The sequence below is a fragment of the Brachycentrus maculatus genome, unplaced genomic scaffold (assembly GCF_059751285.1).
Source record: "Brachycentrus maculatus isolate JH-2025_06_01 unplaced genomic scaffold, ASM5975128v1 h1tg001184l, whole genome shotgun sequence".
In the NCBI taxonomy this organism is placed as follows: Eukaryota; Metazoa; Arthropoda; class Insecta; order Trichoptera; family Brachycentridae; genus Brachycentrus; species Brachycentrus maculatus.
In genome coordinates this window covers 113,852-138,448 of record NW_028281871.1, presented here as the reverse complement: position 1 = coordinate 138,448, position 24,597 = coordinate 113,852, and the positions used below count along the sequence as shown (strand labels likewise).

Genomic DNA, 24,597 nt, shown 5'->3' with positions numbered 1-24,597 from the left:
TTTTTAGTAAGCAGAAACTCTTATATTAGTATGTGAGATCCGAATCCTGGATTATAATCACACACATGAGAAACGCCAGAAAATACCATTTTCATTTTTATTATTAAGCTTATAATTTGACCAGATAATTCATTTACAACATTTTGAGTGTGTCCAAATACTTGTTCACAAAATCTGGATTATCTCCAAAAATATCTCTTTGGAGATAATCCAGATTTTGTGAACAAGTATTTGGACACACTCAAAATGTTGTTGAGATCGAAAGCTTAAGCAATTATTTTTATCTTTGCTTGTGCGAAATACTTTGAATGTCGATATTAAATTGAGATAAAAGTATTTATAGCATATGTGCGTATAAATGGAACCCGAGAGCTTCTATTCCAGACCCGGGAATGTGTCGGGAACATTCAGAGTATCACTCACACTATGCTACACGAATCGCCGCATGACAGGCACTATATCTAGTTGTATTTACATTTTGCAATCTTAACACGGATGATGAAGAATATGGGAGTCTAGGTAAATACCAATACAGTATATAAATAATAAAACCCTTACCGCACCCCAATGGTGCATAGGGCACTGCTTCATATAAACGCAGTGTTATCTCGATCGTTTACACATGAAGGAAAGGTGATCAGCCCTCCACTTCAGGTACCAGTCCAGTGTAATATTGAATAAATATTAGAGTGAAAAAATCACTTATATTTATTAAACCCCCCTGGGAATCGAACCCGGGACCTCCAGAACGGTAGCCGAGCATGCTGACCATTACACTACGGAGGCGGACAGAAATACAGTATATAACACCTGTAAATACAGGGTTTATAACCTGCTATAGACTGGATAAGTGATTACTGTACACACATGCAACTGTCAACAACTGTCGTCAAGAAAAGGTGATTCAGTTGGCTTGGCCATGTACTCCGCATGCCTCCCGAGAGCCACCATCAAGCTTGCCTCTTTTACAAGGCATCAGGTTCGCGTCGCCCAGGACTACCACTGCTGACAATTCGTCGGCAGTTCTCGTCAGAACTTCAGGACGCGGATCTGACTTGGGAGGATGCAAGGGAGCTGGCAGCCGACAGAAAAGGCTGCAGACAGTTTGTGGACTCCATATGCTCTACCTAGGGAGCGGATATGGTTTAATAATAAATAATAGTACACACATGCAACATTCGTGTTTAACAACCACACTATTAAAAATTTTGGAACTCCTACATGTATCATTAATTTCATGACGCTTTACTTGTGAGTTCAGCAGAGCCATCTAAAGTTGGATTGACAAAGCTTTTATTTAAAGATGTATGAAAAACATCATGAGATTAATGAAATACATATGTAGGAGTTCCAAAAAATTTAGTAGTGTGCTTGTCAATCATGAGTAGAATGGTAAATGTTGCATTTGTGTAAAGTGATTACTTTACCAGCTTAAATACCCAGACTTCTATATTCTCTTTCGTCTGTGTTGAGATGTCAAAACAGAACTCCTGAGTGGAGATACCTAGATTTGTGAACAAGCATTCGGACACACTCGAAATGTTGTAAATATCTATCTAGTTTCTTTGATTGCCTATCTGTCATCCTCAAAATCAAAAGCATTATCGATGCTTTCCGGAATGTCATCAGACGACTTGGATTCCTTTTCGTCGTCACTGTGCTTATACAAAAACTCGTCGATATCATCCCGAATTGTCTCCGCAGTCTCGTTAATAGACACCTTCCTGGAGCGGACGGGGGAGGCCGTGTTGGGCGAGAGGTCCCGGTTGATGAGGGCACTCCGCAGCTTGCTCTTCCTGCCCCCGCCTTCTCCGGGATAGGCCGACTCCCTCCGGGGGAGGTTCTTCCGAGGTCCGTACGTGCGCTCAAACATGAGAGGCTGTCGGTGCACTCGGCCGTACATGAGCTCCATCTCGTGGAGGAACTGCTCCCTGAGGAGACGCTCCTCGTCCTTTCTGGTTTGGAGACGCATGGCGATGTCGCCGGAAGGACTGGAAGAAAAAAAACATAAAAATTAATTAATTAAGTATACTGTTTCGCTAAAACACTGTTTCAATAGCGCAGTTCAGTGGTTCACTAAGGAACCATTCCATAATCAAAAAAATGGTACCCAGTCACATATATAATCAAAGGGACAATCCAATATTGATATATAAACATTTTAAATTACTGCCGGTACGTGGAATATTGTGGATGAGTATCATCGAACAGCAAACTAGACAAAAATATCAAAATCTTTTAGAACACAACCATGATACACGATTTACACACAACAAAGGTTTGATAGTCCCAAGAATTAACAATAAATATGGGAGTCCAACACTGCAATATATCGTTCCGAACATTTTTAATTTGTTGCCGATGGATGTTAGAGGTCAAAATAAAATATGGAACAAAGGCAAAATAAAGGAATGGGTAAGAGTTGGGGAAGAGAATGGGGATCAAGAGTTTATTTTATGAAAATTGTAAAATGTTTATATTCTTAATTTTTCTTTCTTTATGGGTGTATATTAGGTTAAAATGGTTAAAAACAGTAAAAATGTATTCAAAAAGAACTCCACCGACAAGACACACAACATGGCTTGTGGGTCTCTGCAAAATATATATATTTTTTAAATATATATATATATTTTAAATATGTTAAAAATGCTATTTTTTTACTTTCCGGGATATTATACGGGATTTCCTAATATTTATTCAGCGTTTACGTATTTATTACGTTTACGTTTACGCGTTTAATTATTTAGTCGCGTGTACGGAGTGTCGACTCATACTGCATTAATTCTTGAAACCTGTATATATGCTATGGTCCTAGATCCTTCTGCATATCAGTAAGGTTTTCGATACATTTGTGAAGCATGGCCGATTGTTACACCATCAATTCCGCGATTCGTGAAGTATTTAATAAGCTTATTACTTTTTGCTTCCATCTTGTTTCATAAAAATGGGAAGAATGATACATGTTTCTGTAAGGAATGAGGGTATCTTGCTGAGTGGTGACAACAACATCCCTCAATCGTTTATATACCCGCATAGTCAGGCAAGTGGCATTCTAGATTAGTCTCACTTAGAGCTACCTAGTAACTTATCTTTGATAATCTTCCACCACCTTTAAAAATTTACAACTCATCCGTAGGGTAAATAATCTAGTATCCGATATAAATAATATTAATATTGTTGATAATTTATGTTGTTCTAATCATTTCCCCTTATAAATAGTCCAGTTATGTGTTCAAAACCTGTACATTAATGTTTTCCATGCCGGTTTTCTTCTCAGAACGCTGTCCCGCCACTTCACCTCCGACTGGAATCTTTCTTCTTCTAGAATCTTCATGACATCGGCCTCCATTTTCTTTTTGGTGGACTCGATTCGCAAAATGGCTGCCAAGTTAGATCGGTTCACAGACGGGATCTCTATTGCCGACCGAGCCCGGTTGGGGGCATTCGGTGACGAATTTGTACTCGCCTGAGAACCATAAAGCTTCTTCAATAAATCCTAAAACCAAAACAAAAATATCATATTATTTCCATTAAAACAAATGTATTTTTTTATTATTAATTGATTTGTCTGTCACTTTGTGGTAATATCTATCCATTTTTAATTTTAGTTTTGCTTGGTCAATACCAATATTTCTTAAAATGCAATATGACACGTGTTTTGATGCATTCCGGATCATTTTCAAACACCGTATGATGGTAGAATGGTGAATGTTACACGTGAATAAAATGATCTCTTAAACATGTTAGGTCGTAAGCCCTGTAAATACTCGGACTTCCATATTCTTCTTTGACCTTCATATTGAGATGTAAATTTTATTTTTATATTTGAATGATCAAGATAACACATGAGATGGTCCGACGACATAGTCACTGTGAGGGGTAAAAACTGGCTGCAAGCAGCAACCGACCGGATAAAATGGAAAGAAGAGGAAGAGGCCTATATCCAGCAGTGGAGGTCAGAGGCCTCATAAAGAAAGAAAAATAAGATAACACAGCTTCGATACGATGCAGTGTCCTAAATACTATAAGTGCAGGTAAGGGATAGAGAACAAAGATGAATTTCAGTGATTATATTTAATGGTTGAATGGTTATATACCCCGGACGGGTTTCTACTTGATCGGGTGGGTGATTTGCTTCCGGAGGCGATAAACTCCTGTTTCAAGTCGTCGTATTCCCGCTCCGTCCTGCCCTGCCTCGCGGCGTGCCTCCTGCACTTCTTGCTCTTGGCCTTCCTCTTCCTCTTGTCGCTGCCGCTGCTGGCGCTGGATATGGTGTCGCTGCGCTGGTCCGCCCCGCGGCACAGCGCGGGAGAGCCGCAGTCCTCGGATTTGTGCTTCTCCCGTCTGGCCATGGACGGGGGGAGGGAAGATGCCTTGAGCATTTCCTCCGCTCGGATCCTGCGATTAAGGGCTCTGCAATTAATAACAGCGACAAAATAACGTTGCTAAGAATTCCCACATACATAATTACCTTATGACATTACAGTACTGCGGTACAGTACCAAGGGGTTGATGGTCCCAAATGTGAATAATATGGAAATAGAAATCACTTCATTATATAGTTCCGACCATTTTAAAGTATTAAGAGGGCAAACAAAAATCTAGAGTAAAGCAAAATAAAGGAATGGGTAATTGATCAAGAGTTTATGTAGTACAAATTGTATAACGTAGAACGGGGCTACTTAAACTTTGATGTGTTACTTGAGCCCAGTACAAAAAAATTAAATCTGTATTTTAGTCTACAATAATGAACGTATCGACATGATTCATTGTTTCCCTGACAGGTGACACTTATTGTCATAATACTTCGATCGATACCACGATCTAAAAATTTTTTTTACTGGGCTCAAGTAACACATCAAAGTTTTTTGAATTTTGAATTTTTACTTTTTTATTTTCGTGTGTGTACATTATTATTATGTATTAAGATGTTAAAATATATTAAAATAATGGAAAGGTATGTAAAAAGAACTGACCACTGACAAGACACACAAAGTGGCTTGATGGGTCCCTGTTGACACATTGTTTGCGGGACACGCTTAAAAGCATCTTTTACATACAGTTGGTAGAGAGAGCGGGAGACACTTATGAGCGTTCTGTTTGCTTACTTTTGGTAGAGCATGAGAGATGCCAAACATTGTACAGATCGGAATTGGGTTTGTGGTTACTTGTGATTAGTGTCAGGTGACAGACTGTCTGAGTCTGTTAGGGTCAGCGATGTTGATAAAACCGCCTGACAACAATGTGTTAATTATGTTTATTAAAATGGAAATGTGTACTTGTTTATGAATATGTAAAACAGAAAAATAATCTGGAATATGGTTTAGTGTTTAAATACAACCATAGATGGCAGTACAAGTATCATTTTAGAAATAAATGTCACTAGACTTTGCTAGTAACATTTATTTCTAAGCTAGGCTGTCACTGTAAGCACAGGTCTACACTCCTTTGAGAAAAGTTTTGTTGGATGATCATATACGGCCATACTCCCCCAGATGGGTTAAATTACTAAATCATAATATATATTAAATAATTAAAAGGTCGAATTACTAAATTACGCTACAAAATATTTTTTCATTTCACCTGTAGAACTCGTCCTCTCTCATCTTATCGTAAATGTAGTTGCTGAAGAGGTTCTTTGGCACAGGTTTGGCTCTGAACTTCTTACCGGACCCGGTGTCCGGAGACAACAGGTTCAACTGGGGATTGGAGCGACAGAGACGGCTTCCGAGGCTCCTGCGCTCCTCTCTCTCCGTAAACTTGAAAGGCTTCATCTGGGATTGGAGTTCTGCGGTCGACTGCAGTTTTGAAATCGAACGCCTGAAAAATTGATAGAGACACGCTTTTAATGACGATTTTACAACTTTTCAAAAAAGTATATACTACTACTGATACTTATAACCATCACGCTGCTTCATGCCATAGGCAAAGAGAATAGAATGCCACACTGCTTTGTCTTTACTAGCATTCTTTACCTGTTCCACATTCTTGCATCTCCTTAGACATACCTGCCGATTATTTTGCTACTGATCTGATTAATTTCAAGTATTTGACATCCCTGATCATGTCAAGTTTTCCTCGGTCTTCCTCTGCTCTTTTTCCAACTACATTCGCCTCACAAATTTGTTTTACCGTTTTTTTTCCTCAGTCATTTGTTCCACATGTCCAAACCATCACACACTTATTAGGAGCCTTTGGTCCAATATATGGACAGCAATAATATATTTTGGGCCCAAATATTGTGACAAAATTTATTGCCAACTTATAAAACTTTAATTTTTAAGAAAGCAAATGGAAATGCTAAATGAAATTATTAACTATATGAGCCGTTATAAACGCAAAAGAGTCTTAAAATATCCTTCATATGAAGGTGATGTTAGATTCGATATTACTCCAGAGAAAAAATGGTCCATTTATCGAAGCATCCCAACTCCATTTTGCGGTACATATGTCAGTCATAACATCTCTTTCAAAAAATCATAACTATTTATTATACAGTGAATAAAACAACAAAGAAAATAAATCATAATTACCAGGATTTCCCAAATGCGAATTGCGTTATTGATAAAATGGTCAAAATGCATTAACATTTAGGAGGGGCTGATTGAAAATATATAAATCATAAACATAAAATAAATAATAATGTTTAAAAAAAAAACTAACTTTTCAGAAAAAAGTGCATTTAACTCAGGATAATTTGATTGCTTCTACATATTTTGAAACCTTAATTCCTGGTCCTCCATAATTTTATCAAACAAAGGTATCCTCGATTCTATGGGAACGGGATTTGCCCGAAATTTCCTGCTATTCTTTTTGCTCTGAAGTATTTTATACTCTAATTCGTCCGAGTAATCTTGTAACTGGTCTAACAACTGCTTTTCATCCTCCCTGAAAAAACAATTTGTAAAATAACTTCATACATATAAAAAATATACATTAAAAAAATATATAATGAGGTTTAACAAGGGGATCTTATGTTATGTGTAATTTAAATCCAGTGTAGGAAAAGACAGTGGTTGAAAACTTAGGGGAATGGTTTTATTGTAGCACTAAGTCGCTGTTTAAAGCGGCTGCAAACAAAGTTAAAATTGGCAAAGTTAAAACAAAGATAATTGCCAACAATATGAAGAAGAAAAAGTTAGACTTATTCACTGTTTACGACCATTTTCAAAACATAATAAATTATGTTTTACAAAACTTTCTTCAAATGATCCATCATTGCAAATAACATGAGCTGATGAAATGTAGAACTTTATAATTCCAAACTTTCAACTAGAAACTGCTGAAATGCAAATGCTTGATGGTCAGTTGGAGAGTATAGAGACAAAAAAAAGAGTTCACGCATTCGTGGAAGCCTAGGTGTAACAGGCATAAATAGTAAGGTAGAGTAAAGGCAATTGAGATGGTATGAGCACATAGGATGCAGAGAACCTGATCATATTGTGAACCAGGCAATCACCATGGATCATTCTTGAAAGACATCTAGAGGAAGACCAAAAAATTCATGGATGCTACAGAAAGATAAGATGATTTGAAGGCATGGCCCAGGTGACGTTAAGACCCAAGGACCTACAACCTGAAGGAAATAAGTTGGGATGGAGCTAAGAAGATTAAGAAAGGCAAAGGAATTTGCATGATTTAAAGAATTATAAATACCTTTCAGCCGTCTTCAATTTTCGTGGCGAGACAAAACAATTAGTGGACAAATCAAATCTCGGTGACTTTTTCACCGGACTAGTTGGAACACTGAAAGATTTCTTAGAAAGGGCATCTTCCACTTTTCTGTACTTTTGAAATGGTATGTTTGTATCATCTCTATACGCGTGAGCATTATTATTTTCATCATCCCACGGTGCCGTAGAGTTTGTCCGTACGGCACTATTCAAATTAAAATCATTATCAAACATCTTTCTGGAATCTGGGGACAGAGATTCGTCCTTTCTGCTAAATTCTCGGAAGTTAATAAGACTTTTATACACTTCCGCCGGATGTGAGTGAGTGATGAAATCTGATTTTGATGTGATCGGTCTATCCATTCTATCAACTTCTATGTTATTCCTGCTGCCTTTGTTCGAACCGTGTACAGACTTTCCACATTTTAACAACAGTTCATTTTTATTTTCTCTTAATCTTTCTAGTTTTAAGTAAAACTCTTGGTTCGATAAATGAGTTACGTCTTCGTAGTCAGGTATGCTTTTGTAGAATTCTCGAAAAGATATTTGATTTTTGGATTCAACATTATCCATAATATCATTCGAAATCAAATCACGCTGCTTTTTTTTACTGGGTGATAAACTCAATGTTGTTATCCTTTCATATTTGGCGGATGGCAATCTGCTGGACGGATTCAAAGGCACTTTTAAACAAGAATTCTTGAACACTGTATTTGTATGTAAACCCATTTTGCAAGTGAATTTGCTTGACTATATTTAATCAGGAATCCGAAAGGTTTAATTGTATTACTATTTTAGTGACTTGACATATTGTTTGGTGTCTCTGTATCTATGGCAACAGTAATTCATTGATTTCCCAGCCGTGATAGCAAACAGAATTAATATTTTATGTTGTTTGATCTAGCACAGTTTATCAATTTTTCTTTTAATTTGTGAACCATAATTATTTACTTATTGATTTTGGACTTCAAATCAGATATATACACACTTTATATAAACACAGGATTTCAAAAGAAAATTTAATAGGAGTAATACAACTTTCATTAAAGGTTATTTGAAGTACAAATAAATGTTTTTTCATTATTTAAATTGATTCATAATATAACTTCTTTAGTTTTAAACTTTAAAAGTATTAAAAATAAGATAATTGATATTTCGCTCACTCCTTTCAAGAACGTCATAAATCAAAAACCTTCGATTTTCAGTTTTGCATGTTTTCGTAATGTCCAGAAAATGTACTGTATCCCAGCAAAAGCGACATATTTTTAACTTAATATTTATCCGCTATAGGGCAGAAAGTGTTGTTTTTGCATTTTTAAGAAAAGGTGTTGTTCAATTATTTTTTTTAAATATGCTTAATATTTTTAAAATGGAGAAAAAACATTTAGGTTTTACCTAAAAAGATCTGTTGCACAGTAAAAAGTTCAATAAGTGGCTTGATATTTATATTAAATGCATTTTATTATATTTTTAAACTTCAAAAACGATCTCCTGAAAAATCAAGTTTTTTGATATATGACGTTGTTGAAAGGAGTGAGCGATTTGTGAACCAATGATTTTTATCATATTTTGTCTTAAAATCAACCACTGAATGGATATAAAAGCAAATACTTAAGAATCAATAAATTATAAAAATTAAAGCGTATACAACTTTCAACTTTGTCCGCCTTTGTAGTGTAGTGGTTACAGCGTTTGGCTACTATGTTGGAGGTCCCAGGTTCGATTCCCAGATGGGTCGAAATAAATATACATATGTATTTCTTTTTATTTTTAAAAATATCTTCCTGAATACTGATTACCTTGCCTTCATGTAATCAACACTAATGCCCCTAAGGTCGAAAAAAGCATGCATGAAAAGCATGAATGAATGATGGACATCGCAATATGATGGTCCAAAACATTTTTTTATATAAAATATGGGCCGTTGACATAAATTATTATGTCAGGGAAAAGTCTCTTTTTCTTCAAAATGAATGGCATGCCCCAATTAGACCGCGAGCCTCGCTTTCCAATACCTGGATTAGACCATATCAATGAAATCTGAAATAAAACACAATGTTACCAACTTTGTGTGATAATTTATTATTATTTTAAAGTTACCTAACATTGTTGTCAAAAAATCAGACCTCGTTTATTTCATCAGATTGATCACTAAATGATCACCCTGTGATTATCTGAATTGTTTATTTATTTATTTATATTTTCACAAAAATTCTTTTTTTGTCACTTTTCTGAACGAAAGCAATCTTAAGACAATACATCGGTATCTTAATACACTCAACAAGATGATGGTTATTTCCTTAGTCATCGGAGAACTGCAATATTTATTTTATATAATATTTCGATTTTTCAATAAGGAGTGACATTATTAAATTAAAATAACAAGACTCGTGTTAAAAGACTGAAATCACGTGCGATGTTTGTATAAAATAGTTATATATGTTGCATAATATTACATTATATTTACGAAGATATCAAATAACCCTATATTTTTTTTAATGTTATTTTCGTAAACCATTATTATTTGTATTGACATATCTAAACCTTATACTAGGAATTCGGAAAGAAGATTACGAAATCAAATCTAACATTCTTCAAGACTGAAATAAATAGAAATTAAAAAAAACCTGTAATACTCGTAATATATTTTAAAAACTGTTGTAAATTGCGAAATTTAATCGGCTTTTAATAGATACAAAATCATGTAAATAAAAAATATACGAGTATCTCTTCGAGTCATCAGATGATCGTAAGATAATTATAAACACCTTCCAAAACAAAATTATCAAGTGACATTTGCGAATTGACGCAGCTGTCAAAATGATCCGAAATTCGTTATATTTACGCTCTCTTTGGCGAAATTGTTTTGTTTTAAATAATGTTTCAAAGAGATTTCTTTCTTCTACACAAAGTGGGAATGTCGATAAAGAAAATCATTACGATATTATCATCGCCGGCGGCGGAATGGTGGGATGCACACTAGCGTGTAATTTAGGTTAGATTCTTATTTTTATCACAAGCTATAAAAATTATTTTAACCTAATAACGTATTGTTTTATAAACTAAAACTATAGATCTAATTATAACTATCACGGTTTTCGATAATCTCATGAATTAGAACTGCAATCGCAAGAATCTTCATTTATTTTTTCAAACATATTACATACATAAGTCATATATACATATAAGATACCCGATGAGTAATTTCTATTTCTTATTTTGGGACATGGGATTAAGGTCAACAAGACTGGAACACAAATAATAAAGTTACATTTTTTTTTAAAATAACCAAAACTAATACGTGGCAAAATATAAAAAACAATAAACAGGTATAATAAATAGGCATAAGAAGCATTTTTAAAATAAATAAATTAGAAAAACATAAGGTAAGAAGCATATTTAAAATAAACAAATGAGAAAATATAAAAAACGTAAGGTAAAAATATAATGACAAAATATGACCAATCACTACATATTTATAATATTCTCAATATTATTAATATTAAAAGCATTTACTTTGTGGTTAGTCATTTTTACTTATTTAATTTTTTTTACAAAAATGTTAATAAAATTAGTATATAACCACTCGCCGAGATTTTTACGTCTACCGGTTTCGAGACGTACCCGTCTCTTCGTCAGGACAATCACTAACACAGCATGCAAACAATACTACCCTTCACCACCATAGCACCATTTACACACTCAAAACTACACAAAATGTCTAACACATGCGATTTTTGGTCGACCCGAAGACCAACATGCACTATAGTTTTCAATACAGACACGCGTTACGAGCCGAGGTTAAACGTGCAATAAAATCATATTTATCTTTTCACAAAGTATTTTTTTATATCATTTATTTTGGATCCCCGAATGGGTTCTATTTTGTATATCGCTCACTCCTTTCAAGAACGTCATAAATCAAAATACTTGATTTTTCAGGAGAACGTTTTTAAAGTTTAAACATATAATACAATATATTAAAAATAAATATCAAGCCACTTATTGAACTTTTTACTGTGCAACAGAACTTTTTTGGCAAAACCTGAAGGTTTTTTCTCCATTTGAAAAATATTTATTATATTTAAAAAAAAAAATAAACAATACCTTTTCTTCAAAATGCAAAAACAACACTTTCTGCCCTGTAGCGGGTAAATATTAAGTTAAAAATATGCCGCTTTCGCTGGGATATAGTACATTTTCTGGGCATTCCAAAAATATGCATAGCTGAAAATTGACAAATTTTGATTTATGACGTTCTTGAAAGGAGTGAGCGATATGTCACGCAGCTGGTTAATTTGGGTACAGGCAATATATTTTAAGGACCTTACTCCAAATTTAGTAGTGTTTATCGGCTCCACATGTATTTTGTTATGTCCTCGTGTATTATGATACAAATTTCTTTGTCAAAAATCGGAATGGTGTTGCTGTGAGTCGTTTTAAACATTATTTGAAGCATTGTATTTGTAATCTCATAAGTTGGTAGAATGTCAAAAGGTATTATGTTAGTGCTCAAATAAATGTCTTTTACATGAGTGGTGTACGGTAGTAACCGTAGTACGGTAGTTACCGCCTTTGTGGTGTAATGGTCAGCACGCTCGGCTACCGTTCTGGAGGTCCCGGGTTCGATTCCCAGGGGGGTCAAATAAATTTAAGTGATTTTTTCACTCTAATATTTATTCAATATTACCCTGGACTGGTACCTGAAGCGGAGGGCTGATCACCTTTCCTTCGTGTGTTTACGATCAAGATAACACTGCGTTTATATGATGCAGTGCCCTATGCACCATTGGGGTGCGGATAAGGGGTTAGAGAGAGTTAGAGAGAGTACGGTAGACGAAATATATTTCTAATAGCTCTAACTAACTAACTAACTAACCATCACGCCGCTTTTCCGCAGGGGTAGGCAGAGAGAATAGAACGCCACACCATTCTGTCTTTGCAAACATTCTTCGCCACTTCCACGTTCCTGCATCTCCTCATACATACCCGCCGATTGTTACAACTCCTAACCTGACCACTTTCAAGTATTTGGCATACCCGATCGTGCCATGTTTTTCTTGGTCTTCCTCTGCTCTTTTTTCCACTTACATTCGTCTCATAAATTTGTTTTACCGTTCTTTCCTCACTCATTCGTTCTACATGTCCAAACCATCTCAACACCCCTTTCTTAATTTTATCGATAATGCTTATCTCAGCTTTGCTTTCCTTCCTTATTTCACTATTTGCACATCTATCATACATCGTTTTGTCGCACATTCTTCTGAGAGATCGCATTTCGACTGCATTCAGTTTACTTTCATCTTTCTTTTGCCAACTCCATGTTTCACTTCCATACATTAGAGTTGGAACCAGGACTCCGTTGTGCACTGCCAGTTTAGCTTCCGCTGATAGGTTTTTACTTGCTATAACTGATTTTTATTTATTGTTTCGGCATTAACTTTGTGGTAAGACATGTTACAATGATTAAAGAAAACACTTCGTTTTTTACCACTTGAGTTTTATTATAGACTACATGTTTCAGAAGTTCAATTTCCATCATTCAGGTCTGTATAATAACTATTATACAGACCTGAATGATGGAAGTTTAACTTCTGAAACATGTTGTCTATAATAAAACTCAAGTGGTAAAAAACGAAGTGTTTTCTTTAATCATTATAACTGATTTCAGTGCACCATTAACTTTGTTCCCAGCATTCACTCTCCTTTCTATGTCTTTCAATCTTTCTTTCCAATCAATCAATCTTTCCATCCCCAGAAAACATACTACCCAAATATACGAAGTTAAATATACTAAATTAAATCTAATAGCTCTATTTTGTATAACTTGTATTTCGGAAATTCTCTTCTTAGTTGTGAAACCCCAGATACAGCAAAGGTATGAGGTAGGTGGGAATGTATCACGGCAAAAAAAATTGATCGGAGCATCGATAAAGAGAGAGTACCCTGCAATCGATATAATACTCCTGTTATGGGGACAATTTTTCTTTTAATGTGTTCCGACCATGAGAGCTGGGAGTCTACTACTAAACCCAAATACGTCGTCACATTGCTCCAGGCGATCATTTCCGATGTTTACATTCAAAGAAATGTTTCATTTTCTACCGAAAAGAATGTAGTGCAATCAACGCTAAACAATGAAAACTCTAAAAAAACTAACTAACCATCACGCCGCTTCCCCGCGGGGGGAGGCAGAGAGAATCGAACGCCACACCACTCTGTCTTTGCAAACATTCTTTGCCTCATACATACCCGACGATTATTACGACTCCTGACCCGGCCGCTTTCAAGTATTTGACATACCTGATTGTGCCAAGTTTTCCTCGGTCGTCCTCTGCTTCTTTTTCCAACTACATTCGCCTCATAAATTTGTTTAACCGTTCTTTCTTCACTCATACGCTCCACATGTCCAAACCATCTCAACACACCTTTCTTAATTTTATAGATAATGCTTATCTCAGCTTTGCATTCCTTCCTTATTTCACTATTCGCACATCTATCATACATTGTTTTGTCGCACATTCGTCTGAGGGATCGCATTTCGACTGCATTCAGTCTGCTTTCATCCTTCTTTTGCCAACTCCATGCTTCGCTTCCATACATAAGGGTTGGAACCAGAACTCCATTGTGTACTGCCAGTTTAGCTTCCTCCGATAGATAATGCAATGAAGAGAACAACGCAAGAGTGTAGAAAACTCTAACGTTCCTTGAATAATAGTTTTCCCGGATGTGTCGTTTATTTCTTCTACCCTGAATTCATTTCATAAATAGATCGCATCGATCGTTTCTCTATCACCATTTGAAATATTATTTTTTGATATCTCATCAAAGATGAAGAAGAATATGGAAGTCTGGGCATTTACGGGGATTACGTCCGTCATAGGCTGGTTTAAGTGATCACTTTACACACGTGTAACATTCACCAATTCTGCCCATTATTGACAACCACACTACTCAAATTCTTGGAAGTTCTATATATATGAACCAATTTAGAAACCTTGTTCATGAATCACTAGAACTTCACTAGAGACATCTATTGGTGAGATGTAAAGAAGCTTTTTATTAAGCAGAAACTCTTATATTAGTATGTGAGATCCGAATCCTGGATTATAATCACACACATAAGAAAATGAGAAAACCATTTGATATATTTTGTCTGTTTTTTTACATTCATTTAAATTTTCTCAATACAACAAAATTGTAACAACATTTGATGATGATATTCCAACATATGGGATACAGACTATCGAAAGCTTGTGTTACCTAAGGTTGGCGGATACAGCAGAAGAGGTCTGAAGTTGGTTAGGTTCTGTTCAGTTTTGTATTTTTTTAATGAATACATTATTTACGTCTACAACTGTATTCTTCTTAAAATTTTAACTTGGTTTTGCAGATCAGGAGGACAGTATCTTTATTTGATCTTATCTCCTTGTGTATTGACCTCTTAATCCCACATTCATAGTTTATTCTCATTTGTTTATTTTAAATATGCTTCTTAGCTTATTTTTTTCTTATTTATTTCTTTTAAATATGCTTCTTATGCCTATTTATTATACCTGTTTATTGTTTTTATATTTTGCCATGTATTAGCTTTGGTTATTAAAAACAAAAATGTCACTTTATTATTTGTGTTCCAGTCTTGTTAATCTTAATCCCATGTCCCAAAATGAGAAATAGAAATTATTCATCGGGAATATTATATGTATGACTTATGTATGTAATATGTTTTGAAAAATAAATAAATAATATCAACAGGTCCCTTTAAAAACGATAGAGGTTTCACTATATTTGTATTTGATTTGATTTAATTAAAATTAATTAAACCATATCCTCTCCCTAGGTGGAGCATATGAAGTCCACAAACTGTCTCTAGGCTTTTCTGTCGGCTGCCAGCTCCCTTGCATCCTCCCAAGTCAGTGCCGAGAACTGCCGACGAATTGTCAGCAGTGGTCGTCCTGGGCGGCGCGAACCTGATGCCTTGTAAAAGAGGCAAGCTTGATGGCGGCTCTCAGGAGGCATGCGGAGTACATGGCCAAGCCAACTGAATCGCCTAGATTTGATAATTTAGTATTTTTGTTTATTTTAGCAAAGAACCCCAAGTTGTCATCGCAGCGTATATTGCTCCTCGAAGGAAGTCCAGAGCAGAAGTTCACGTTGAAGGAGCAGCACAGCAACCGAGTATCAGCTATTAACCACAATACCAAGAAGTTAATGAAATCTATCGGGGCATGGAAGCATATTGAGGATATGAGGTACCAACCAGTCAAACACATGCAGGTTTGTGATAATTATTATTAATCAATTTGGCAGTCACTTTGTAGTGATATCTATCCATTTATTATTTAACTTTTACTTGGTAAATACCGCTTTTGATTAACACATTGTTGGCAAGCGGTTTTTCATCAACCCCTGCCCCAATCAGTATATTTGGGTTATATACTAATCACAAGTAACAGCTAACCAAATTTCAATTTGTACAATGTTTTTTTGGCGTCTCTCGTACTCTACCAAAAGTAAGTAAGTTTCCAAGAATTAACATATAGTTAATAATAATTTTACATATAGTCCATTGTTTGATTCGACATCGATTAAACACGATTCGTCAATATCCAATTCGAACCCCCCCCACTCCTCTCATCCTACAAGTATATAACTAGATTCGATTCCTAGTCTAATTTTAATGTACGTTTAACCTCGGCTCGTAACGCATGTCTGTATTGAAAACTATAGTGCATGTTGGTCTTCGGGTCGACCAAAAATCGCATGTGTTAGACATTTTGTGTAGTTTTGAGTGTGTAAATGGTGCTATGGTGGTGAAGGGTAGTATTGTTTGCATGCTGTGTTAGTGATTGTCCTGACGAAGAGACGGGTACGTCTCGAAACCGGTAGACGTAAAAATCTCGGTGAGTGGTTATATACTAATTTTATTAACATTTTTGTAAAAAAATAAATAAGTAAAAATTAACAATAATTATGGGAGTTGAACACTGCAATCTTTTAGAACACAACCATGATACACGATTTACACACAACAAAGTTTTGATAGTCCCAAGAATTAACCATAAATATGGGAGTCCAACACTGCAATATGTCGTCCCGAACATTTTTAATTTGTCGCCGACGGATGTTAGAGGTCGAAATAAAATATGGAACAAAGGCAAAATAAAGGAATGGGTAAATGATCAAGAGTTAATTTTATGAAAATTGTAAAATGTTTATATTCTTAATTTTTTTCTCTTTTTTGTGTCTATATTAGGTTAAAATCGTTAAAAACATTTAAAAAATGTATTAAAAAAGAGTCCGCCTCCGTGGTGTAATGGTCAGCGTGTTTAGCTACCGTGCTGGAGGTCCCGGGTTCGATTCCCAGGGGGGGAGGTGAAAATAAATATTAGTGATTTAACACTGTAATATTTATTTAATATTACCCTGGACTGGTTCCTGAAGCGCAAGAGTGATCACCTTGCCTTCATGTAAGTAATGATCAAGATAACACTGCGTCAATTTGATACAGTGCCCTATGCACCATTAGGTGCGGATAAGGGTTATAAAAAAAAATTAAAAAAGAATTCCACCGACAAGACACAAAAGGTGGCTTGGTGGGTCTCTGCAAAAAAAAAATACTCTAAATATATATAAATTGTGATTTAGATAAATGTATATAAATAAAAATAATAATAATAATAATAAAAAAAGCAAAAAGAACACTTATAAGCATCTTCCGCTCTCTAGTCACAGTATGTTTCACTTGATAGTAATTATCCTTGTCTCGGGCAGCTCTAAACAGCCCCTCGACGGCCCTGATCCAATCTCGTATGTACCACCAGAGCCAGGAGATCTGCCTTCTGCCCACACCTCGTAGACCTTCTATTGTGCCTTTTATGATTAGCTGCAATAGATAGTACTTCTCTCCTCAAAGCACATGCCCCAAACTGTTACACATTATTGTCGGGCAGTTTTTTCATCAACCCCGACCCTAACTATTCTCGGACAGTCTGCCGCCCGACCCTCAGTATTCCAATCACAAGTAACTGCAAACCTAATTCTCATCTGTACAATTTTTTTGGCGTCTCTCGCGCTCTACCAAAAGTAAGCAAATAGAACGCTTATAAGCGTCTCCCGCTCTCTACCAACAGTATGTAAAAGCCTCTTTTAAGCATTTCCCGCAAACAGCGTAATCAATCAATATTTTGGGTATGTCAATTAATATTTTGGGTATGTCCATAGATTTGGGACGCCAGCTCCGATGCCATGATCACCTTCAACAAGGACAACCTAGAGGGAGATGTCGCCTACATTGTGGAGAATGATGTACTCCTACACGCTGTCAATACCGAACTATCATCTCCCGATAATCCGAATCCGGTCACCGTAGTCCACGGTGCGAAAATAGCCGACTATGCTCTACCCGGCAGCGAAGGCGGGAAACCCATTGTAAAGATGGAGGACGGCAAGCTTTATTCCTGCAACCTTTTGGTAAGTCAGCTCAAAATTTTAATATCTCAACTCTTGATTTGTTGTTCTGTGTTTTCTAGGCAAAAATTAGCTGCAAATATTTTCAAACATTTTTATATTAACACCTCATAAACCAGTCTACTCCAAAAACCGCGCTAGTGCGGATATTTGATCTTACCATTAATCATCCTACCCATACAAACGTATGTGATACGTCGCATTTATTATCGCCCAAACGTAACAAGCCATATCCCGTATGTTCAGGTACAAAAAAGTATACCTGCAAGCACAGAAACGTTGGTGATACGTCAAATTGATCCTACTTGCCATAAGGTGGAGACTGACCGGAGCATTTGGTCATAACGTAACATGTTACGATGCGAGCATTCAGGCAGTCACTACAGCGAGCCGAGCGCTCCGTCCATAGTTTCGGATGCTCGGTGATGCTCGCCGCGAGCGATTTTACGACGTTATGTTACGGCGAAATGCTCCGGTCAGTCTCCACCTTTACACATACGAATACGTCACACACCGCATTTAGTATTTCGAGGTTAACACACATAACACACGGATGGAAAGGTATTTCTACCCGTTTGGTCGATTGATGCTTAAGGACAGCAAGTATTTTTACCTTCTGCGCAGGCATCATTTCAAAGTCAGAAAATAATAAATTATTGAATGTTTTTGTATGAATATTATGTACCAATCTCTTTCTTAAGGTCTTATTTATATGTACACAATTATCATATCCCGTCGCCACAGGCATAAAAAATCCCCATCTGATATGTCGCTCACTCCTTTCAAGAACGTAATAAATCAAAAATCGTAAATTTTCAGTTGTGCATGTTTTCGGAATGCTCAGAAAATGTACTATATCCCAGCAAAAGAGGCATATTTTTAACTTAATATTTACCCGCTACAAGGCAGAAAGTGTTGTTTTTGCATTTTGAAGAAAAGGTATTGTTTAATAATTTTTTGAAATGTACTAAATACTTTTCAAATGGAGAAAGAACCTTCAGTTTTTGCCTAAAAAGATCTGTTGCACAGTAAAAAGTTCAATAAATGGCATCATATTTATTTTTAATAAATTGTATTATATTTTTAAACTTAAAAACGTTCTCCTGAAAAATCAAGTTTTTTGATTTATGACGTTCTTGAAAGGAGTGAGCGATGTGTTAATATCAATGGCTACCTCATTTGCAGGGTTTGTCAAAACCATGTTCTTTTTTATTGTATTTATTTTATGTCATATTTATATACAAACTATATTTGTAAAAATATTCAATAGAATATTGTTACAAGAAAATTATCTGGCAACATCTTATGTTAAGAGTCAAAGGAAATAAAGAGAATTTTTTCTTTGTGATTATTTCCACAGGTGTCAGTAATATAACTAATTACTTACAGTTTAAGCAAAAAATATGAGAGCAGGTTATAGAGTGAAAACCTCAAAGTTCCTTCAGATAAACGACGTATATGATTAATTTTGTTTTAATCTTGTGGTTCTATGAATGTTTTCATGCAGTGTGTTATTGATGATTTGTGTGTCATTTAGCTGGTAGGTGTTTTCTTATGATTCGTGTGTTTCATTTTTAAATGTGTATGTAATAATTATTTTAGCGTAAAGTTGTTTGACTGTCTAGCGCAGAGTTTCCCAACTCCGTGCCGGCACGGGGTTGGAAACGATTCGTATGTGCCCACTACTATTACACAGAGACAGAATTATTTCATAAACATTAATTGAAAATTTGATTTTTTTAAATTTATTTGTTAGTTAAAATTTTTTTGTGTGCCTATATCTGCGATATTGTATGTATGAGTGGTCCCTTTGTTGACAGTACTTAAAAGTAAGTCGATTAAAAATAAGTGGCGCCCGCCACCCTGCCGATATTTTAGAATGTTCTCTAGAGTACAAAAATGTTGGGAACCCCTGGTCTAGCGTATAGTTGATTCCCAGAGGGGGTCAAATAAATATAAGTGATTTTTTTCATTCCAATATTTATTCAATATTACCCTGGACTCGTACCTGAAGCTTGCCTTCGTGTGTTAATCACCTTGCCTTCGTGTGTTAACGCTTAAGATAACACTACGTTTATATGATGTAGTGACCTATGCTAATCACCTTGCCTTCGATTAAGATAACACATTGTTAACGATTAAGATAACACTGCGTTTTTATGATGTAGTGCCCTATGCACCATGGGGTGCAGATAAGGGTTTGAATGAATGAAATGTTTGACCGTAATAGATCTATGACATTTAGAGCCATAGATGCCTTCGATCTCCAAATAGAAAAAGAATAGGGTATGGAATCAATCAATTATGCACTTTATACTTTGTGTATATATATACTTTTTTAAATTTCTTCTTTTCTTACAAATATCAATACAAAATAATCAACATGTAAATTAGTTCTCGGTTAAAGTCCATTCACGGGGTCGGTTGTGTGTCATTTTTGCTTATACTCTGAAGGGCGTCTTCGAGCGACGCCATTCTAGCATCCACCGATTTCTGGAACTGCGCCATCTTCTCACAGAGCTCTGTGATTTGGCTGGCCAGACTCGCCCCGTCTGGTTCCCTCTTGATAGAAGTGGTCTTGAACATTCTGGGCCCGATGCTGGACACGTCGGAGGTGGTCCTCGGCCGCAGGCTGGAGTTGTGGTTCCGGAGGGTGGACTGGTGGCGCAGCTTGATGGTCGTGTTGCGATCCGATATGTTGGGCGTTCCCTGATAGCATTTGAGGTTCCTCGTTGCCGCTTTTGCCTGCTCTTTCCTGCTTGCGACTAATTTGTATATGTTTGTGATCAAGCTTCGCGGTATCTGCAAAGAATGATCATCAAAAATTATTTGAAAAACCGTATGAGCATAAAATTGCATATTTTCGAGGTAATGTTTTTTGCCAGTACACCCAAAATACATCCTTCAATTGACACCTTCTTTCACATATAATTCTTGGCAGCATCTATCGTTAAGTTTTTTATTAGCAGAGACCTCTATTAGAAATGTATGTAAGCTTCTTCCCGAATTATTTTACATATAAGAGAACCTTTGATAATGTTTTTTAAAGAGGTCTCTGCTAGTCAAAATCTCAACTCATCTATAGATGCTACCAGTGAATGTGTTTAGGTATTAATGCAAAAACAGGAAGAAGAATGCTTGTTACTCACTCTGTTTTCCCTGGGATCGTTGGGTCTGATGACCAGCGCCCAGCGGTATGGCTCGGACAGCAGCAGTGCCCCCTTGTGGAGGAGCGCCAGGACTCTGAGGGGCATCCAACGCAGCAGGGGGCTGAACAGCAGGCTCTCCATGCGGGCCACCTCCCCGGCCTGTCTGACTAGCCTGTCCAACCCTGCGCTCTCTTGCAAGGCCTGCAATATACACAAAAGGTCTGAGGGAGAGAGTCATACAACAATGGTGGACAAAGATAAGAGAGAATACCAAGATGTGGCTCAAAGAATGGCAGAACAAAAGTGGAACTGGGTAGGTCAAATAGCACATATTTCTGAGAATAGATGGACGAAAAAAAATGCTTGACTAAAGGCCTAGAACAGTGGTTAGGCCCCAGACAAGATGGTCCGATGACATTAAAAAAGTAGCAGGCCTCCACTGTAAGAGAGTCTGTGGAAGTCCAAGAGGGAGGCCTTTGTTCAATACTGGACATAAGAAGAAGGCTTAAGAAGAGATTGTGAACCATGCAGTCACCATCGATCTTCCTCAAAAGACATCTAGAAGACCAAAAAATTAATAGACACTACAGAAAAATAAACTCGATTCGAAGGCATGGCCTAGGTGACATTGTCCATGATAGAATGACTTACAACCTGAGGATGAGGAGAGCTACCCCAACGATCTACAAAGACAATAAGTTGGGATGAAGCCTGGAAGAAGAAGCGGAAACGTTTAGATTTAGCTTCACATACGGTGTTTAAAAATAACGTGTCACAATTTTTTAAAAGAAAATGTGGTATTTACCAAGTAAAATAAATATTCACACTTAATGGATGTTTCGACTAGTTTGTATGAATCTGGCAAATGACTCATCTACTACTATACCTGAGCAGAGAACCAGCATATAAATCTCACCTGGATATCGCTGACAGCCAGACCCACGAGCAGGTTGGTCAGGATGATGGTGACCAATAGCACAAAGGTAATGAACAGAGCGTGGGCCGTTCCCGGATAGAGTATTTCCTGTTTATCGTCGTCGGGATAGAACAGGTCCTCGTACTCCACCTCTCCGGACATCATGACTATCGTCTTCAGGAAGCTGAGGAAGATGTTGAAGAACGGCTTGAAGTTTGCGAACAGCACGCCGAAGGAGAACGCGAAGGCTATCAGGAGGCAGGAGTAGGCCATCAAGAACTTGGAGAAATTCACTGAAACTGGTGGACAAAACAAGCGTACGAAGAATGAATTAAAAGGTCTTCGAATGCTGTTTAATTTGCCATCAATGAGGTTTTGACAATCTTGGAGCTAAATTTGAAGCCTAAGAAGGATTTGATGATGCAAATGTGTGGGAAAATCGATGTATGACAGAATTACAAATAAAGAGACATTAGAAGAAGACATTATGAAGACATTAGAATCTAATTTATTTTATTTATTTATTTTTAGGTACTTAGATGCATTTTTTTTACATTTTATTAATTGTATGTATTACGGCTCTTTAGGCATAGCCTGTGTTGAGCCAAAATACTTACATGTTAATACAAAAAGATATATTTTTTAAATTACTGCAATTTATGCATTACAAGATACAATAACAATTTACAATAGAAAGGTTGTACAATAAAATAATCACAATATTAAGCCTGGACTCTAATTAAGTCTGTTTCCACCTTGTCCCTACCAACGAGAAGCAACCATCAACGGACATTGTTCTTAAATTGAATTATTTCTTCAATACCTTCATCTCATTAGATTCATTAGATGAAGGCATTGAAGAAATTATAAAGTAATATGAGTTAGGGATAGTTGAAAAAATTAGGAAAAGCTCTTTCAGATAGACATGTGGTACGAATGGATAACAAAAAATGGAAAATAGAGAGTATATATATATTGCAAATTGAATGGTACGTACAATAGAACGAGAAAGACCAAGAATGACTTGGCACAACTAAATCAATCGCAACCTGAAATCTTCTTCAAACCCTTATCCACACCCCAATAGTGCATAGGGCACTGCATCATATAAACGCAGTGTTATCTTGATCGTTGACACATGAAGGAAAGGTGATCATCCCTCCGCTTCAGATACCAGTCCAAGGTAATATTGAATGAATATTAGAGTGAAAAAATCACTTATATTTATTTGATCCCTTCCCTTGGAATCGAACCCGGGACCTCCAAAACGGTAACCGAGAGTGCTGAACATTGCGCTACGGAGGTGGACAGAAGTGAACCTGAAATCTGGTCGAGTCAAAATTAAAACAAGAGTGTCAGGACAGACAAATGTGGCGTTTCATCCTCTTTGCCTATCTCTGCAGAGAAACGGCTTTTTAGTAGAGAAGTAGCATAGAACCGCGAAATCATAACAATGACATCGCAATCGTAAGATGTGGTAAAAGAAATTATTTTTACACGGGAGAATCTAAAAGCCTTTTTTTTAAAGATCTTATAATACCTAGCCCATTGTGGAATGTTACCTGTCGCAAACATTTGGACGTAAAGCCCAAACATGGGAAACCTTCCCACGATCAGCATCAGCTCCACCCAAGCCAGAAATATCCCTATCGCAGCCGCGTGATGTTGCCAAGTTGACAGGTCCATCTTGATGTCATCTTCCTCGCCTGGAACCTGAAACGATATCTTCGACATCACTTCTGGAGTTCTGCTTATCCTACTCTCCCAACTAGCAAAATAATTTGGGATAAGAATAAAATTAATAAAATAAAAAAGAAGGATGAAAGTATACTGAATTCAGTCGAAATGATCTCTCAGTGCAGCAAAACCATGTATGATAGACGTTCTAATGGTGATATAAGGAAAGAATGCAAGGCTGAGGTAAGCATTATCGATGAAATTAAGAAAGGTGCGTTGAGATGGTTTGGGCATGTGAATCAAATGAGAATGTAAAGCAAATTTATGAAGCTTATATAATATAGAATATAGTTGGTAATACGAGCAAACAAAGAGGAAAACTTGGCATGATCAAGTATTTCAAATACTTAGGAGTGGTCAAGTGTGATTGGTAGTCTGGAGGGGAAGAGAGGAAGAGAAAGATGCCCCACACGATGGACCAAATTAAGACAGCAGCGCACTTGAGGGATAACTGGAGAAAAGTCATTGCCGTGACAAGGGTCACAATCATCAGTAATGAGGAGTAAGACGGAGAGAAGAAGAAGACTGGTTTTATATTGAAACTGACTTCTTTCGTCAGCAAATTGCCAGAAGTCCTGGGTTCATAAGCCCCAACATTTTTACCAGAATACCCTTGAAGGGTATTTTGAAGTAAAGAAGAATAAAAAAGATT

At 36.5% G+C, this 24,597-nt stretch overlaps 3 protein-coding genes across 6 annotated transcripts in view; 1 reads left to right on the top strand and 2 right to left on the bottom strand.

Annotated features, from left to right (window-relative positions):
• Positions 1-272: 272 nt before the first annotated feature.
• Positions 273-8,479, bottom strand: LOC148299326 (protein FAM161A-like). Its single transcript, XM_088276201.1, has 6 exons — positions 7,657-8,479; positions 6,724-6,888; positions 5,584-5,820; positions 4,098-4,398; positions 3,246-3,496; positions 273-1,991 (listed from the first exon to the last, which is right to left on the bottom strand). Exons 1-6 carry the CDS (start codon positions 8,400-8,402, stop codon positions 1,574-1,576), a joined length of 2,118 nt encoding a protein of 705 aa, XP_088132327.1. The 5' UTR covers positions 8,403-8,479; the 3' UTR covers positions 273-1,573.
• Positions 8,480-10,439: 1,960 nt separating this feature from the next.
• The window catches only part of LOC148299324 (ubiquinone biosynthesis monooxygenase COQ6, mitochondrial-like), a 66,295-nt gene continuing 52,137 nt past the window's right edge, over positions 10,440-24,597 (top strand). Inside the window, exons 1-3 of the mRNA XM_088276200.1 lie at positions 10,440-10,668; positions 15,760-15,950; positions 17,898-18,146. Of these exons, the coding sequence (XP_088132326.1) occupies positions 10,494-10,668; positions 15,760-15,950; positions 17,898-18,146 (615 nt within the window). The 5' untranslated portion in view covers positions 10,440-10,493. The remainder of the gene's footprint in view (positions 10,669-15,759; positions 15,951-17,897; positions 18,147-24,597) is intronic.
• LOC148299325 (transient receptor potential channel pyrexia-like) overlaps positions 20,454-24,597 on the bottom strand; it is a 43,572-nt gene continuing 39,428 nt past the window's right edge. For all 4 annotated transcript variants that reach the window (XM_088276195.1, XM_088276198.1, XM_088276196.1 and 1 more), the window contains 4 exons: positions 23,771-23,921; positions 22,209-22,507; positions 21,293-21,493; positions 20,454-20,945 (listed from right to left, as the gene is read on the bottom strand). In XM_088276195.1, the coding sequence (XP_088132321.1) occupies positions 20,556-20,945; positions 21,293-21,493; positions 22,209-22,507; positions 23,771-23,921 (1,041 nt within the window). In that variant the 3' untranslated portion in view covers positions 20,454-20,555. The remainder of the gene's footprint in view (positions 20,946-21,292; positions 21,494-22,208; positions 22,508-23,770; positions 23,922-24,597) is intronic.

Coding starts and splice junctions, on each gene's coding strand:
- LOC148299326 (XM_088276201.1), bottom strand. CDS start 8,402: ATGGGTTTACATACAAATACAGTGTTCAAGAATTCTTGTTTAAAAGTG. Junction 4,399..5,583: donor AGAGAGGACGAGTTCTACAG/GTGAAATGAAAA, acceptor CCTTAATCGCAG/GATCCGAGCGGAGGAAATGC. Junction 3,497..4,097: donor CAAGTAGAAACCCGTCCGGG/GTATATAACCAT, acceptor TTTTGGTTTTAG/GATTTATTGAAGAAGCTTTA.